Genomic DNA, 18,342 nt, shown 5'->3' on the forward strand with positions numbered 1-18,342 from the left:
TCAGAGGAGTCACAGTATGTAAAAATAAATATAATCCTAAGGAACCAGGAAAGGCAAAACCCCATACATCTGCAAGTCATTCCGTCCCCGGTTAAATGATTTGGTGCAAAGGGTTGCAGAGATCAGCCTAAAAGGTAAATGATTCATGAGAACACTCCTTAGACAACCATCAGTTCAGGGTGGGCTTCCTTCCTACCTACCTGGGAATCTCTCTCAGAATCTGTTCTCCTTCAGACTCTTTAAACATACGTAAGCATTTAGCACACATGTTATTACCTGGTTTACTTCCAGAGACTCCAGGCGGCTTCTTGATTTCCGACTTCAGTTTCGATGCCAGAATAAATCGCCTAAACCACTCCTCTTTCTCTCGGCCAGTTCTCCCAAAGAGATACAGTATCTGATCTCGCTGGCCTGATCTCGTTCCCTCCTGAGGATGGGGTGGCTTCTTAGGGTCCTCGCCTCCCAGCTCTCTCTCAGCTGGTGGCTTTTCTTCAGAAGTCTCTTTATCAGTCTGGGCCTTAGACATAAAGTCGTCTTGTCGACCAAGCTCGATACAAATGGGGTACTTTTTATTCCAAATTCGTTTTCGAGCCAAACTTTTAGGTACAAGATAAATCTAGAGTGAAAGGGAAATGATGATTTACACACAAAATTAAGAATTGGCCACACTGTGCATTAATATTATGCAGAACATGATGCAAACTTCATAGCCTTTTGGACTAAAATGAATGCGACATAATTACTACCCTGTCTACAAAACGACTATAAAAACTGGGATAAATTTGGGGCGCCTGGCTGGCTCAGTTGTTGAGAGCGTGTGACTCTTGATCTAGGGGGTGTGGGTTCGAGCCCCACCCACGGTGGGTGCAGGGATTGCTAAAAAACAAAATCTTTAAAAAAAGAAACTGGGATAAATGTTTAGAAGTGACCTGCTATTCCTCAAACTCCTTCAGAAGCAGATGTTTAAGAATTCGGGAAGCGTTAACAGGTATCTGTAATTTTTAGGTAACAGTGGCACATAAAGTATTGAGTAGATCATCATCAACTAAGTTTGACTATTGACTGAATTTAATGATCCTGGGCCAACCTTACACCGGAAAAAAACAAATGAATTTATCCACCTAGATCTAGATGGTAGCTCAAGTTTATTAGCCTCAAGAGTGAATTTATACAAAAATACTTCCGCATTGGGGTAAACTTCAAGATCTCTCACATGAGTTGTAACAACAGAGAACCTATAGCTTTTTGGAATAACAAATGATTTACCTTTCTCAAAAACAGAGGCATATAACCCTTATCAAAATGTAGTTATTTTACATGCCCATAATTTCCACATTTACAGTCGTTATTACCCTAAACCACTAACATAGCTTTTTGTTTGACGGAAAAAAATAACCCTTAAAACAGATGAGTGTGCTATGCCTTTGTTCCTCAAAGTGTGGTCTGCTGACCAGCAGCAAGAGTATCACCTGGGAGCTCACATAAATGCAGATTCTCAGGACCCATTCAGAGTTGCTGAAATAGAATCTGCATTTAAAAAGATGCTTGGCTGATCTGCATGAAAGGCACCATCCTAAATTATACTAATACTTTAAACACACACACACACACACACACACACACACACACACACACACACACACACACACCCTTTTTGAGGGGAAAAAAGGCAGTAAAGCAACCAAGATTCCAAATGCTTTTCTTTCATTTGCGTTTCCCATACCAGCTGGGCTCACCTTGCTGTCTGAAAGGTCGTAGATTTTCTGGCTGATGTAGGTAACCTCTGGCTTTGTTTCATTGTAGCTTGCCCTCCTGGATATATTTTTATTGGGTTTTGAAAGTCTTAAGGTCCCACCCTCAAGTCGAACAAAGACTGAATGGGTCAAAGTCGCGTGGTAAGTTTCTGGGTCATAGTTGTAAATCTCATTCATCCATCCCTGATGAAGAAAAACTTCCATTAGTAAAATTAGAGTACAAATCTGATTGGCTATGAAAACGAAGACCACTGAGGTATTCGGGACACTGAAACCAAACCTAACTATGACGCCAGTGTCAATTCATTGGTGACCAGAGGTTGCTAAGACAAGTGCTCAGCTTGAAGGATAATTAGGGTGGAGGCATAATTTAGTATGTTTCTGACAACTAAAAATCTGGATTTGGGGGAGAATGATAATGTCCATTTCTCTAAATAGAAGGTTCTTTTCTCTTTTCTCTTTTCTTTTCTTTCTTTTTTAAAGCTAACAAGCAAATCAGGAAACTCAAAAGTGTTATTCATGTAAACAGAACAAGTCTCTCCGCCTGACCTCCTCTGGGGGTGAATAATCCCATCCAGTCTGGCCGTCTTAAATTAGCCAAACTCATTCTCTTCTCAGGTCACCTGCAAACCATCTTTAGAATGTCACAGATCATATTAACTCATGCTACCATTCCAGGACTGAGAGAACACCTACCGCTCCATTTCTGGCTTGCTGAAATCACACAGTAAGGCAGATGATCAGGAATTAGGCACTGAATATTATAGATATGATCAACAGTATTTCAAAATCCAAACACATATAAAAACTTCAATGAGTAAAATTGTGCCCCAGGTCTCCCCTCAATAACATAAATGTACTTATACACTGATCTTCAAAAACAGCACACACATTAAAGTGTATGGACAATACACAAAAGCCTAACACACCATAAAATTATGCTAAAGCTCCTTCTCATAGCTGTGATCAATATTCATCATCTAATACTCTACCTGCCCCACAGTACTTTTTCAGATGATACAGTGTCCCAGATCTCCTTAAAAGAAGTTCTCAGGGCACCTGGGTGGCTCAGTCGTTAAGTGCCCGACTTCAGCTCAGGTCATGATCTCCTGGTCCATGAGTTCGAGCCCCGCGTCCGGCTCTGTGCTGACAGCTCAGAGCCTGGAGCCTGCTTCAGATTCTGTGTCTCCCTCTCTCTCTCTGCCCCTCCACTGCTCATGTTCTGTCTCTCTCAAAGATAAACATTAAAAAAAAAAAAAAAGAAAGAAAAGAAATTCTCTAGGGAACTTTAATTGATTATCTCCCACTCCCTTCACTTTATAAATGTTTCTGGAACAAGCAGAGAGGTACTAAATATCACACTGCAGTTGGGATTGCCATCCTTTTCAAAGAATGGCCATTTCCGTGGTGAGTACTTGAGTCTCACACTGAAGTCTTGACCTGAGAGCCTCTGCAAATGCAGAATCCTCAGAATTCTCTGTTATTCAATTATCCATTCATCAAAACATGCACTGTCTCCCTATGTGCCAAGTAATTTGTCAAGAGCTGATACAAAGACTTTAAAAAGGACAGGAGTTTTGACCCAAGGCTGCTCCCAAATCAGCAGAGAACTGGGTCTTCATTTCACCATGTTACCACCCTGCTGGGGTAACCATAAAAACGTCGTCACAAAAAGTACGCTGAATGTAAGTTAAAAACAAACAACCTTCGTCGTGGGGTATATATGCAAAATTTATGAGCCAATTCTATAGTTTTATAGATCTCAGTAGGGTGTTTTGTTTTTTTGTTTTTGTTTTTTGCATGCGTTAGGAGTATCTCTTCCTCCTCCTAATGTGTCACTGCATCTATTAAAAATGTTGAATAAGCAAGCAATGGCCACAGGAAGAGGGTGTATTCTAGGTGTTGCAATGATCAGAGCAATGAAATGAAAAAGGGGACAGGCGACATACAGCACAATGGGGCTTGAAGCAGACTGTACTGTTAAGAGTATCAGTTTGGGTAGTTTTATTTTGTTAAGTGTAGAACTAAGTACATTTTTTGATTCATAGTGTTTTGTGTGTTTTTCCTTAGTCTGTTATAATGGTGAAGTACGTTCATCGATTGCTGAGTGTTGAACCAATCTTGCATTCTCAGGAAAATTATGTATTGGTCATGATGTGAAGTTGGATTATACCAGCTCGCGAGAGCTAATTCTACACATCTCTCCCTGACTCCACGGTCAGTGACCTCACGTTGTTAGCTTACAATTAGCCATGGTGGGAGTTTTTATACCCTGGAGATCAGTAAACAGGATGAAGAGCGTTTCCCCTCGTCCCAGAGAGCCAGCTTACCAGCATACCACTATTATTATCCTTTTTATACACTGCAGAATTTGGCTTACTAATATTTTGTTCAATTGTCCCTCTAAGTTCATAAAGGAAAGTGGTCTATAGTTTTCTTGCAATATCTTTCAATATTAGCTAGCCTCATAAAAGGAGTTGGGAAGTACTCCTTCTCCTATTTTCTGGAAGAGTTTGCGTAAAATATTTCTTCCTTAAAGGTTTAGTCAATTTGCCAAGGAAGCCATCTGAACCTGGAGTTAGGGTTAGGGTTAGGGTTTGGGTTTTCTTCATTGAAAGGTTTTAAACTATGAATTCAATTTCTTTAACTGCTACTGGACTATTCACGCTATCTATTTCTTCTTGAGTGAGCTTTGGTAGTTTGATAGTTTGGGTCTTATGAGGAATTTCATAGAAGTTGTCCAACTTCCGGGTATAATGTTGTTTGTAATATTTCCCTATTATGCTTTTGTCTGTAGAGTCTAGTGATATCCTCTCTTTCAATCCTAATATTGGTAATTTGTACTTCTAAAACAAGCATTTAATGCTATTAATTTCCCTCTAAGCACTGTGCCAGCTGCAATTTTTGATAGGCACTTTCAATTTCATTTGGTTAAAATATTTTTTATTTTCCCTTATGACTATATTTGGACCAACAAGCTAATTAGAAGTATGCTGTTTAACTTCCAAATATTTGGGAATCTTCCAGATTATCTTTCTGTTATTGGTTTTTAGTTTTTAATTCCATGATGGTCAGAGAACATGCTTTGCCTAATTTCAGTTCTTTTAAATATGTTGTTGTTGTTTTTTTTGATGTTAATTTATTTATTTTGAGTGAGAGAGAGAGAGAGAGAGAGAGAGAGCGAGCAAGCATGAATGGGGGAGGGGCAGAGGGAGGGGGAGAGAATCCTAAACAGGCTCCGAGCCCAGCACCAGAGCCCGATGCAGGGCTCAAACCCACAAACTGTGAGATCATGACCTGAGCCGAAATCAAGAGTCAGACACCCAACTGACTGAGCCACCCAGGCATCCCTAAATTTGTTAAGTTTTTATGACCCAGAATATGGTCTATCTGGTGAATGTTCATATATACTATAAAAAATATGCATTTTCTAGAAATATATTTGTCTTTTTAAACAATGTTTATCTAAAAGGTTTCAAACAACATTTTCACTGAAGATCTCCTGCATGCAAGCCACCATTTTCTTTTTATTTCAATTTGGTTGCAGAAAACACTTTCTTACATAAATAGGCTTACTAGGCCAAAGTTCTAAAGGCAAATAGATTAATAAAGGACACTTTCTTACATAAATAGGCTTACTAGGCCTAAAGTTCTAAAGGCAAATAGATTAATAAAGGACACTTTCTTACATAAATAGGCTTACTAGGCCTAAAGTTCTAAAGGCGAATAGATTAATAAAGGACTTGAAGCAGATCCGATTTTTCTGGGCTATGTCAGAGCCATGCTGAAAGGCCACGTTGTAGTTACTTGCAGAGCTACTAAAACCAAGAAGAATCCATGGAGGGAGGGATGGAAGGGCTGGCGCTTAAGACTTTCTTAGGGTCAGGGAATGATAATGAGATTAAAAGAGCAGCCTGCTATCGGTGTCATCTATGAGCTTGAATTATTTCATTCTGAGCACACATCTACCTAGAAGAGAGGCTACCTGAGGATACACAGCATGTGTGATACCCTCTGCGGGCACCTGCATCTGGTTAACGAGAGCAATCATTTCCACAGGGCTTCAGGGATTGGCTTCTAGCCACAAAGCCATGCTCTCAATCCAGCAGCCTGAGCTCCTTCCCAAGCCAGAGAGCCAGCCCTCCGGAGTTCTTGCTGGGGGCAGCCCGCATCCCCCCAACGTGGCCGTGGCTCTGAGACGACATGTGGTTGTCCTCTGCTGACTGCTCTGACAGGTAACAGGCCACCCTCCGCCACTTGCCAAACTGTAGAAATACTAGAACAACCTGATTTAAAGGCATGTGGAAGAGGGGCGCCTGGGTGGCGGTGGTGCAGTCGGTTAAGCGTCCGACTTCAGCCAGGTCATGATCTCGCGGTCCGTGGGTTCGAGCCCCGCGTCGGGCTCTGGGCTGATGGCTCAGAGCCTGGAGCCTGTTTCCGATTCTGTGTCTCCCTCTCTCTCTGCCCCTCCCCCGTTCATGCTCTGTCTCTCTCTGTCCCAAAAATAAATAAAAAACGTTGAAAAAAAAAAATAAATAAAGGCATGTGGAAGAGAAAAGAGAGTTTTAAGTCATACACAGTACAAAAAGAAAATCGTACGCCTGCCCCACTGGAAGACACAGCAGTGAGAGGCAGGGGGAGGCCTGGGAAGACAATCTAGGAGATGCCTTTCTTTGGGAAAGGTCCAAGGGGCTCCAAGCTCCCTTCCCCTGGCTCAGGGCTTGCTTGGCCCTCCTTCTCCCTATCTGCTCTTTCAGAACCACCAGTGGCTGCGCTCCAAACACAAAGGCTCCCATGGCTCCTCCTTCCCTTTTATCTTCACATTGCCTTCTTCCCACACTACCATTTTCTTTTCTTCATGTTACGGAGTTACAAGAGGCTAAAGCCCATACCTGCCAACAAACAAATACAACCCATGAGTCAGGATTTCAACTGCACGGTTCGAATTTGATGGTCTGTGGTGGACCATCGTTGGTTAGCTTAAGTGAGGCCTGACCCTTGATCATACTTGATTACAGGACAGACTGCTGGTCCAAACACACGCCCTGAAGCCCGCCCACAAACATGAGCAGAACATGAGTCTGACACACCTGTGTTCCAATCCTGGCCTCACCACTTGCTGACTGCCAAGTTGGATGATGCTTACCCTGTTTTCTCCCCAGCGAGAGCGTCTAACATGGCTTACTTCCCAGCTTCATGCCTCCCCCGTCCCCACCTCACCCTCTGCTCCAGCTGTAATCAACTTCTCCATGCTAACAGCACTTTGTTGAAGTACAGTTTGCATATATAAGTAAAAAGAATAAATCTTACACGTAAGATTTTAAGATATTAATATTAATATTTGTAAGAATAGCTGACATTTGAGCTCATACTATGATCCAGGCACTTCAGGTGCATTATCTACTTCTGCCAATTACCCAAGGTTTTCCAAGTGAGGAAAATGAGGAGAGAGGTTATGTGATTTGTCTAAAGAGTGGTTTAAAGAAACCAAAACAAAACAAACAAGCAAAAAAAACAAGTGGCCCAGAGAGTGGCAAATCTAGAACTTAAGCCAAGTCTACCTGACTGTGAGGCCCAGGCTCCTACCTCCCCTCCATGGCATGGCCCACCTTCTGTCTGGCTGGTCATCCCCCAGGTCACGGCAAAGGTGACACTTCTGCCAGGGAGCCTCTATGATCACCTAGGCTCAGTTCTCTGTTGTCTCCCTCCTATCCCTGCATCTGTTAACTGCCTGGTCTACTTGAGTACAAACACCACAAGACAATCCGAGTTGTAACGAGTGTTTGTTGACTGAATACACGAACACAGCCCAATTCAGGGGGTGCCCAAGAGGATTAAATGAAATCTGTATGTAAAGCACAAGGGAATAGGACAGGCTGGTGTGCTCTTCACAGCCTGGTAAGTATTGTTCTAGCTGCCTAAGTGGAGAGAAGCAAAGGAAGGAGCTGAGATCCTACCAAGTGCAGAGAGTGGCAGGGGTTACTTTGAAGCAGAAGGCTTGGTCACTGCTCCCAAGGAGAAAACCAAGTTATAATTGCACAAAATAGCACAGAACGAGAGAATAAGTTGATCATACTTGAGCACACCTAGACTGCCTGGGTGGCTCAGTTGGTTTCGGCTCAGGTCATAATCTCACAGTGAGTTCGAGCCCCGCGTCGGGCTCTGCGCTGACGGAGCGGAGCCTACTTGGGATTCTCTCTCCCTCTCTCTCTGTCTCTCTCTCAAAATAAAAAAATAAACTTAAAAAAAGAGAGGGAATAGGTACCCTTGGGAAGAATCTTAAGAGTTAAGATTAAAGAGTAAAAAAGAATTGAAGAGCAAAAAAGGCTTTTCAGGACAGAAACTAAATTAGCCATTTCCCTATAGCAGAGAAAGGTAGGTGCCGTGACTGATACCAAGGTTTCCTGACTCTCATGCAGAGCTCTTTCCAGAACATTACAACCTTTGAAAGGAGACCCTGACAGACTCAAAGGGGCTATTTCTCGACCCACATTAGTCAGGACGCTGACTGGCTATTCGGACGCCTGGACCAAGAGGTGGCCAGGCATGATCCTCCTGCTTCCGTCCCCTGATGCATCCTCCTGACCCCAAACCAGGCAGGCTGTCCCTGCAGAAAGTGATCTCCCAATACAAACCCAATTGCCTTTCATACCATCACTCAGCCCACTTTTTCCCGCAGCTTGACCAACTCCCTGGATTAAGCTGCAAACAGCATTTCCAGATCTAAGTCAAATATCAAACTTGAGGGGCGCCTGGGTGGCGCAGTCGGTTAAGCGTCCGACTTCAGCCAGGTCACGATCTCGCCGTCCGTGAGTTCGAGCCCCGCGTCAGGCTCTGGGCTGATGGCTCAGAGCCTGGAGCCTGTTTCCGATTCTGTGTCTCCCTCTCTCTCTGCCCCTCCCCCGTTCATGTTCTGTCTCTCTCTGTCCCAAAAATAAATAAAAAATGTTGAAAAAAAATTTTTTTTAAAAATCAAACTTGAGAGCAGTGCAGCGACTTCAAGGCCTGCACCCTGTCCCTTGAACACACCCGACCATCTACTGCTCAGCTCTCTAACATTCTCAACCCTGAATTTCTTACCAAGTAAGATATTTCTCCAATTTTATTTTGTTATGGGACATGGGAGTGGGTATAAAGAGATATGCAGTCAGCAACTCATTCCATCTCAACAGCTCAACTAAAAAAACTCAGAGATTTGGGGCGCCTGGGTGGCTCAGTCGGTTGAGCGTCCGACTTCAGCTCAGGTCGTGATCTCACGGTCTGTGAGTTCAAGCCCCGCCTCGGGCTCTGTGCTGACAGCTCAGAGCCTGGAGCCTGTTTCAGATTCTGTGTCTCCCTCTCTCTGACCCTCCCCCATTCATGCTCTGTCTCTCTCTGTCTCAAAAATAAAGGTTAAAAAAAAATTTTTTTTTTTTTTTAAATAAAAAAACTCAGAGATGTTCTCAACCTACATGAAAGCAGCTCAGACAAGCCTTGTCTCTTTCTGAGGCTGGAACTGTTAAAATGGAGACAGTGCATACACTAGGGGACAATGACCACAGTCAGCTGGGCTGCAGCTGTCTGGCCCACCGACTGGTCCTGTGATCCCATCTGTAAAAGGTCAGGGGTTTCTCTTCCATCCTCTACTGGATTTAGAAGCCGTATCTGGCTGAAAGTACAAACCACAATCTATAAAGGGACTCATTTCATACTTGGAAAGATTAAAAGCTGCAATTAACCTTTTGCAAAATAATAAAGTCTGGAAGGACTACTATTATGTTCACTTTCAGTTACAGTGCCAACCAGGAGGTCAAGACCAATGCTCTCTTGGTCAGCTTGATGCTGTGATGACCAGAGTAAAGCATCAGCCCTCCGGCCCGAGGAAGCGATGGGGCTTCTCTATCTTCAGTGTTGCACGGACTGACATTCTGCTGTCATGTGGCTGTGCTGGCACTTGAGGCTGCCTGTCACTCAGCTCTCCTGCATCATTCCTTCATCTAGCCTATCAGGGAAGGAGCAAATCCTAAACAGGACAGAGCCAGGGATGAGGCCCCTACTGCTGAAAATCATCTCCGAGGCAAATAAACAGGTGATCACTTTTCTTCTGTCTCCAAAAGTAAAACATAAGCAAGATTTTCTCTTTTCAGGTTTTGGCCCTTTTTAAAAATTTTTAAATGTTTTTTATTTATTTTTGAGAGAGAGAGAGAGAGAGAGACAGAGAGTGAGCAGGGGCGGGGCAGAGGGAGAGAGGGAGACACAGAATCCGAAGCAGGCTCCAGGCTCTGAGCTGTCAGCACAGAGCGTGACGCAGGGTTCAAACTCACAAACTACGAGATCATGGCCTAAGCTGAAGTTGGGACACTTAACCGTCTGAGCCATCCAGGTGCCCCTTGACCCTTTTTGATATATTAATAATGGTTTAGAACTGGAGTCGTGAGTTAAAACGTGATATCACAGATCATGGACTTAGAAAATACGGCAGGAACAGTCTACTTAAATTTACAGAACTTTAGATATAAATTTGGTTTTACCCATAAAAGACAAACAGACCAACAGACATATAGACTTCATGCTATGAACGACAGCCTCAAGCAAATGGTCAACATTCAAAATAAGTGCTGCTCCTTTCAACAATAGCCAAATTATGGAAGGAGCCTAAATGTCCATCAACTGACAAATGGATAAAGATGTGGTTTACATATACAATGGAATACTACTTGGCAATGAGAGGGAATAAAATCTGGCCATTTGTAGCAATGTGGATGGAACTGGAGGGTATTATGCTAAGTGAAAGAAGTCAGGCAGAGAAAGACAGATACATGTTTTCACTCATATGTGGATCCTGAGAAACTTAACAGAAGACCATGGGGGAGGGGAAGGGGGAAAAAAAGTTACAGAGAGGGAGGGAGGCAGACCATAATAGACTCTTAAATACTGAGAATGAACTGAGGGTTGATGGGGGGGGGGGGGAGGGTGCGAGAGAGGGGAAAGTGGGTGATGGGCATTGAGGAGGGCACCTGTTGGGATGAGCACTGGGTATTGTATGGAAACCAATTTGACAATAAATTGTATTTAATATCAAAACAAAACAAAACAAAACAAAATAAGTGCTGCTCAAAGATACCATCAAGAAGAGGAAGAAAAAGGTTCATTAGGGGAGGGAAATCCCAGCATCAATACCATCCACATTCTCCAACTGCCTGCTTCAAGGTCACCTTCACAGCCGTGTCACTAGAAGCTATGGAGTCAGAGCTAAAGCCACAGACACTGGCAAAATGGCCTTTATCTCAGCTTTTCCTACTCATGTGACCATAGAACACTTTTTATTTTTTTATTAAAAAAATTTTTTTAATGTTTATTTATTTTTGAGAGAGAGACAGAGACACAGCATGACAGGGAGAGGACAGAGAGAAAGGGAGACACAGAATCCAAAGCAGGCTCCAGGCTCTGAGCTGTCAGCACAGAGCCTGATACAGGGCTCGAACCCACGGACCGTGAGATCATGACCTGAGCTGAGTCGGACACTTAACAGACTGAGCCAACCAGGCACCCCATAGAACACTTTTCAGAACGTACTGGCAAATAGCAGGAAACGTAAGAGAAAACATTCACATTTGACCAAAAAATAACATGATCTCAGATGAATCACTGAAATAATCAAGGTCTCGGTTATGTTAACACATGATAAACATTAAATCATATCAACAAGTTTTGAAATTATAAGACAATAGATTAGCAAGCCAATAAATCAGTAGCCTCCAAACTTTTTAGATCATACATCCTAGCAGCTCGAAAATTTTGAGTATGTACCCATAATATATCCATTTGTTTATAAATCATGTTCTAATATATTACTTTTATAATATAGTAAAAAATAGAATTGAGAGATATATAGCTTTTATAAAGCTATATATAGGAATTGAGAAGTATATAGCTTTTATAAAAAGTAAAAAATAGGAATTGAGAGAAAAAGATGAAGTAATTAACCTTTTGGAAATTTTTAGTTTTTCCTTTCTGAAAGCTTTGTACTATCTTCAGCTGACACCTCTAGGCACAATATATATACTTAGGGTGAGGCTCATCATTAATGATAATGGATGTAAATCCATATTTCAAATAGTCTTGTCGATAATTTCCAAGGATTTTGACAAAGGTGGTTATATGGCCATCTGTATGTTAAATATTAGCAAAGCCTATAAACTTCCTTAGAAAGAGTAAAAATACATATAAATAGAAACTAATACTTTTTTCTTGGATAGAGTCTTTAGCAACCCATCTTGGAGACCACTGAAAAGAAGCAAAAGAATGAAACAGAGAGATCACAACAGCGGCCTTGGGCACCAACACACCAACATGTTCATACTCTGATGCCATCTTGTTGGGAACCTCCCTTGGGGGTATAGCAAACCTCTTCTTAAAGGTTAAATACTGAACAATAAGAACAATCTTCGATGGACTTAGTACTTTTCTTTATACATTAAAATAAATATTAGAGTTGAAAAGATATCTAGCATTGATTTCTTTCATGATTAAACCTTACTCTTCCAAAAAACATGATTGAGACTCACCTATGCCCACAGCCTCTCTCCTCACTCCATAGATGAAACTTGCAACAAAACCAAAAAGGATGGTTCTGTAACACCCAGCCGGAACTCAGGATATGTTTTCTCAAGGAAATGATGTTATAAACTTAGTTCTATAGGAGTGAACCAGAATTATTGTTTAGCTATGCTGTAAGCTAATGGGTTGAGTGGGAAACTGGCAAAATGTTGATAATTGTGGAAGCTGAGACTGGGTGTTGGGTACATGGGCTTTCATTACACTATGCTCTCTACTTCTGTGTATACTTGACATTTTCTATAATGAAAAGTTGAAAAATAAAAGTTCAAGAAAAAAAATCATGCTGGAGTCACCTGACCTCTTTAACTACACTGTTCCCATGGAATTCAGGACACATTTCCTGTGCCGTTAACTCTCCAACCAACTTTAAAACATGGGTACCTGCTTGCCAAGTGAGGGCTGCCTGCTTTGAAATATCTCACCTAATGCTTTTCAAACAACATGGGACATTGGGAAACAGACATGTTTATAAAAGCCATACATAAAACCTCAAGTGACCCATTGTGGGAGCAGAATATTTCCAGTTCGATATAACGTAGAAATAAATGCTTTTTTATTTCTTGTACTCATTGTACTGGGGGTTGTAAGAGACCAATGAAAACCAACCCAAGTCTCTTTTGGCTGTAATGGGGCTGTTTTCTTCTTAAGATTTGCACACTCTAATTTCTTAAAAGAAAAAAATTCCATGAAATTGAGATTAAATTTACAAGTTTGAATTTCTTCTCAAAATTGATCATGTTCTCTCTACAAAATTATTCTTTTACATATCAAAACCAAAGCCTGTATTTTGGGAATTCAATATTTAAAAAACTCTCCCTCTTACTAAATATCTAAATTTGATATTTAAGGAACCTAAGGAAAAAAGGTTCTCCAAAATTCATCTCTATTAGCCTTGCAATGGTAGAAATGTAATTTTAGTCAACCTTCTGGGCCATCTTTTTTAAAAAGACACAGATCAGGGGCACCTGGGTGGTTCAGTCAGTTAAGCTTCTGACTCTCGGTTTCAGCTCAGTTCATGATCCCAGGGTTGTGGAATCCAGTCCCGTGTTAGGCTCTGCGCTGAGTGTGGAGCCTGCTTAAGATTCTCTCTCTCTCTCTCTCTCTCTCTCTCTCTCTCTCTCTCAAAACAACAACAACAACAACAACAACACAGATCTTCACTCCAGAAACTGACATTCTACTGTTGTGTTCTACAAGCAGTTTATAAGTCTGAAATAAAGAATTTACCCACAAATAGAATTCAAAACTGCATGAGTCATACACTTGAACATATCCAAAAACCTTCTGAAATCTTCAGGAAGCTTATCATTATAGACATGGGGAAGGTCATTGTGCACGACTGGCACTGAAGCATACTCCTGGTCAAGTGACAAGTGCATTGTTAGAGAAGAAACATTCAACTTGCTTAAGAATGCTCAGCAAAAACGAACATCCCAAAGGCACTGCTGACTCTAAATGCCTCATTCTCCCCATGCCCAGACCCAGTCTTTCCCAGGGTCCCTAGCTCAGGCTACCTAGCTAGTCCCCCCAAATAAAACCCCCAGAAAGTTACCATGCAGAGAGCGTTGCTCGAAATGATGCCCTTGGACTCTGCAGCACACGCGAGGCTCTGCCTGGAGCTAACCTAGCCCAACTGCCAAGCCTTCAGTCACATTAGGGTCTCCTAACCTTCTGGCCTTCCCTCCTGGCTGTCACGCATTCGACTTGTCACCTGGCTGCCTACGTGGCAACCTTTCTCCTATCTGCTGCTTCTCATCAGCAGCGTGAATGTATGAATTCATAATGTATGCAAGCCCCAACATTAAGAACAATCAGGCTCTGGAGGAGGATCTAAGAGTCATTCTGTGGACTTTGTGACAACTGTTTGGCCTCAAAGAGGTTTTGACTGCTTCCGTCCCGGACCAGAGAGCTGCTGACTGGCAGGGTTGAGTGAGAGATGGCAGAGGGCATGAGGCCTAACCAACTGCCTATCAGGCTTTGGGAACAGCTACTACTTGGCTGCAAACTGGTCTCTGTGACTCTCCATCCTACATATTCACCACTGTAGCAGGGTCACTGTTGAATACAAATGTGTACAGTGTGGATGGAATAATAAAATCACCTGGATAAAGTGCAGAAGAGCTTTACTTTTCCCTCTCATCTTCATGGGAAGTCTCATAGAAGAAAAACTGCAGTGCTTTCTGGATTGTTTATGGAGCCAATTTAGGACTGTCAGCCCAGGCTGCAAGGATTTCCTGGGCCCATCAATGAGAACGTACATGTCTCAGAAGTTTAAAAACATGCAGTCTCCTAAAACAGTCCTGGAGCACCAGGACCCCTGCCTCTGCGGTTCACGGGGCTCCTGGATGGGGTACGTGGGACCATGGTCAATGGGCTGTGCCTCTATACCAGAGATCTTTATCACAGGCGGGTTTTACAGCATGTGTCCTGGAATTGTTCTTAGAGTTTCCATACTTGCCCTCAAGAACTGCACCATTACATCCTCTATAAATACCAACAGGATAGTATTGCATCCACAGAAAATAGCTCAAAACAGCTAATTCCCTAAATCAAGCTATTTTTCAAAAAGGGGTTCTTTCACACATGAAAAAATGCTCAACATCACTCATCATCAGGGAAATACAAATCAAAACCACAATGAGATACCACCTCATTCCCGTCAGAATGGCTAACATTAACAACTCAGGCAACGACAGATGTTGGCGAGGATGTGGATAAACAGGAACCCTTTTGCACTGCTGATAGGAATGCAAACAGGTACAGCCACTCTGGAGAACAGTATGGAGGTTCCTCAAAAAACTAAAAATAGAACTACCCTACGACCCAGCAATTGCACTACTAGGCATTGATCCACGGGATACAGGTGTGCTGTTTCGAAGGGACACATGCACCCCCATGTTTATAGCAGCACTATCAACAATAGCCAAAGTATAGGAAGAGCCCAAATGTCCATCGACAGATGAATGGATAAAAATGTGGTGTATATATATATATATATATATATATATATATATGCATACATACAATGGAATATTACTCGGCGATCAAAAAGAACGAAATCTTGCCATTTGCAACTACGTGGATGCAACTGGAGGGTATTATGCTAAGCAAAATTAGTCAGAGAAAGACAAATATCACATGACTTCACTCATACGTGGAATTTAAGATACCAAACAGATGAACATTAGGGAAGGGAAGCAAAAATAATATAAAAACAGGGAGGAGGACAAAACATAAGAGACTCTTAAATATAGAGAACAAACAGAGGGTTGTGGGTGGGGGGATGGCTAAATGGGCAAGGAGCATTAAGGAGGACACTTGCTGGGATGAGCACTGGCTGTTATGCGTAGGGGATGAATCACTGGATTCTACTCCTGAAATCATTATTGCACTATATGCTAACTAACTTGGATGTAAATTATTAAAAAAAAAAAAAAAAAGCGGCTCTTTCAACTCCACCCTGGGAACAGGTTCACAGACCTGTTTCATAAAGGAACCAAGGCCCATCTCCTGCATCGCTTTTAAAACCATACATTTAGGGAGCAGAGATCTAGAACTTGCCACCATCCCCATTTCTCTAATGCTCTACTTGGCAGACGCCAGCGGTCTTCTCTCCCTTTGAATTCAGGAGGCCAGTGCTATATGAGTACAGGTAAGAGAAAAGCAGACTTGTTGCCAGATGCTTCCCAAGCAGTAAACATCAGGTTTCAAATCCTGTCAAAGATGGGCCACCTTGGTGTTTCCACTGCAATGGGGAAATAAAAAAAACTCTCACTAATCTGTACTTTTTGGTAATTATTTTTTATCTTCCTAAAAGACCACCCCTTTCTGGGGCGCCTGGGTGGCGCAGTCGGTTAAGCGTCCGACTTCAGCCAGGTCACGATCTCGTGGTCCATGAGTTCGAGCCCCGCGTCAGGCTCTGGGCTGATGGCCCAGAGCCTGGAGCCTGTTTCTGATTCTGTGTCTCCCTCTCTCTCTGCCCCTCCCCCGTTCATGCTCTGTCTCTCTCTGTCCCAAAAATAAATAAACGTTGAAAAAAAAAAATTAAAAAAAAAAAAATAAAAAAGACCACCCCTTTCAATCAATTTTTTTTTTTTTTTTTTTTTTTTTTTTTACAGTATCAGGGATTTCTTTAAAAAGAGCAACTTCATTAGGAGATGACCGGGTCAATACTGACTCACTGCCTACATTAAAACCTCATTCGTTCCTTCACTCATCTATCCATCCACCCACCTACCGATCTATTCATCCAATAAACACTCTTATCATGTGCCCAATATGTGCCAGGTGCTGAGGACATAATGATGAACAAGATGGATATGGCCTGTGCATTCATGAAGCTTATGGTGTACTGGAGAAGACGGACGATAAACATACATGCAACTAGGATACTTGTAAGTACTACGAAAGGGAGGCAGAGAAGGCTAACTGTGCCTTCAAACTTCGGGCACCCCTTTTCTGTAGTGTACAGCTGTTGCTGGGAAGAATCTGCCCAGGCCAAGTCCGAGATTCCCGAGGACCCCTGCTACTTTGGAGGACCCATATGACTAGCTCACAGTGGAACGTGAACAGAAGTTATGTATGTCACTTCTGGGTACAGGCCTTATAAGTAGGTATGCCTTCTCTTCCTTTCTCTTTCTCCTTCTGCCAGCTAGATGCAAAGAACTCTAATACCCCAGGCAGGGGTCAACAAACTGAGCCTGAGGCCTGTTTCTTTAAACTTTTATTGGAACACAGCCACACCCATTTATTTGCACATTGCAGCTGTTTTCCTGCTACCATAAGGAGTTGAGTGATTGTAACAGAAACTGTATGACCCACAAGCCTAAAATATTTATTATCTGGCCTTTTAAGAAAAAGTGTGCTGGGTCACACTATGGAAGGAACTCGACCCCATGAATCAACGTGTGGGATGGGCACCCATTCTATACTGGAGTGTTATGCAGGCAAGAAACAAACTTCTAATTTGTTACAATAGCTAGTGTTATCCTACCCCTTAAGGAAAGTAAAGCACAATGTCCAATGACAGAACGTAACAGAAAATAGATGCTCAAAGTCAGGCTCCGCTACACTTCCTTTTCTCATCGCAACATTTGGGTCCTAAATTTAATGTCAACACTGCTAAATGTTTTAAAGTGTCATATTTTTAAAATGGTTTCCAAGAATATGATCTCCGACTCAGTAAAATTAATTAAGCCCAAAGAACTTTTGCATTTGAAATCTTTGGCTTACAATATACAACCTACCCTTGTAATCTGTAGTAGTGTCCCTTTTTTAAAATAAAGAATGTATTTAGCCAGGTTTCTAAAAACAGCCCCACATACCAAACAAAAGACCTCAGGCTAAAATGTACTTTTCCTCAACAGTAATTAAGTCATCCCTAACAAGGCTAAGAATGAAAAAGAACTACCACAGCAATCAGAGTTCAAACATTAATCAGAAAGAATACTCATAAAATAGCATAAGATAATTTGCTTGGGTTATAGGTCCATGACAGCATTTAAGGTCTTGTTCTCTTACCACAAAGATTCAAATATATTTATCTCAGCAGCAAGGGCAAAACGCCCTCCTTAAAAGAAATAATTAGTTCTTGGCTCCCCCACTCACAAGCTGTGCAACCACGAGCAAGGAACTTTAACCTTTCGGTGCCTCCACTCCTCATGAGCACTCCCTAACTAAAAAAGGCTGTAATGAGGACTAAATGAGAGAATGCACCCAACACCTAGCCCGATATAGGTGTTCAACACCACAGTGTTGCCTTTCCTCTTTCCATGATCGGATCAAAGAAACCAGACTGTGCCATCATATTAAAACCCTATCCCATTGGCATCCTCTGTGTAGTAAGTAAACTCTTACCATATAGCAGTGATTGGACTCAACACTGAAGATGGAATGCATTAAAATTAAAACTTCCCCAAATAATCAAGTGCTCACACCAGTTTAAGCTGAATGTCATGATTGTTAGGCACTGGAGTTAAATGTCAGTACC

General features: G+C 42.1%; 1 protein-coding gene across 3 annotated transcripts in view; it reads right to left on the reverse strand.

The window, feature by feature from the left end:
• TEX2 (testis expressed 2) overlaps positions 1-18,342 on the reverse strand; it is a 106,108-nt gene that overhangs the window by 39,594 nt on the left and 48,172 nt on the right. For all 3 annotated transcript variants that reach the window (XM_047832626.1, XM_047832625.1, XM_047832628.1), the window contains 2 exons: positions 1,737-1,937; positions 277-616 (listed from right to left, as the gene is read on the reverse strand). In XM_047832626.1, coding sequence (XP_047688582.1) covers positions 277-616; positions 1,737-1,937 — 541 coding nt within the window. The remainder of the gene's footprint in view (positions 1-276; positions 617-1,736; positions 1,938-18,342) is intronic.

This window comes from Prionailurus viverrinus, chromosome E1 (assembly GCF_022837055.1).
Source record: "Prionailurus viverrinus isolate Anna chromosome E1, UM_Priviv_1.0, whole genome shotgun sequence".
Lineage (NCBI taxonomy): Eukaryota > Metazoa > Chordata > Mammalia > Carnivora > Felidae > Prionailurus > Prionailurus viverrinus.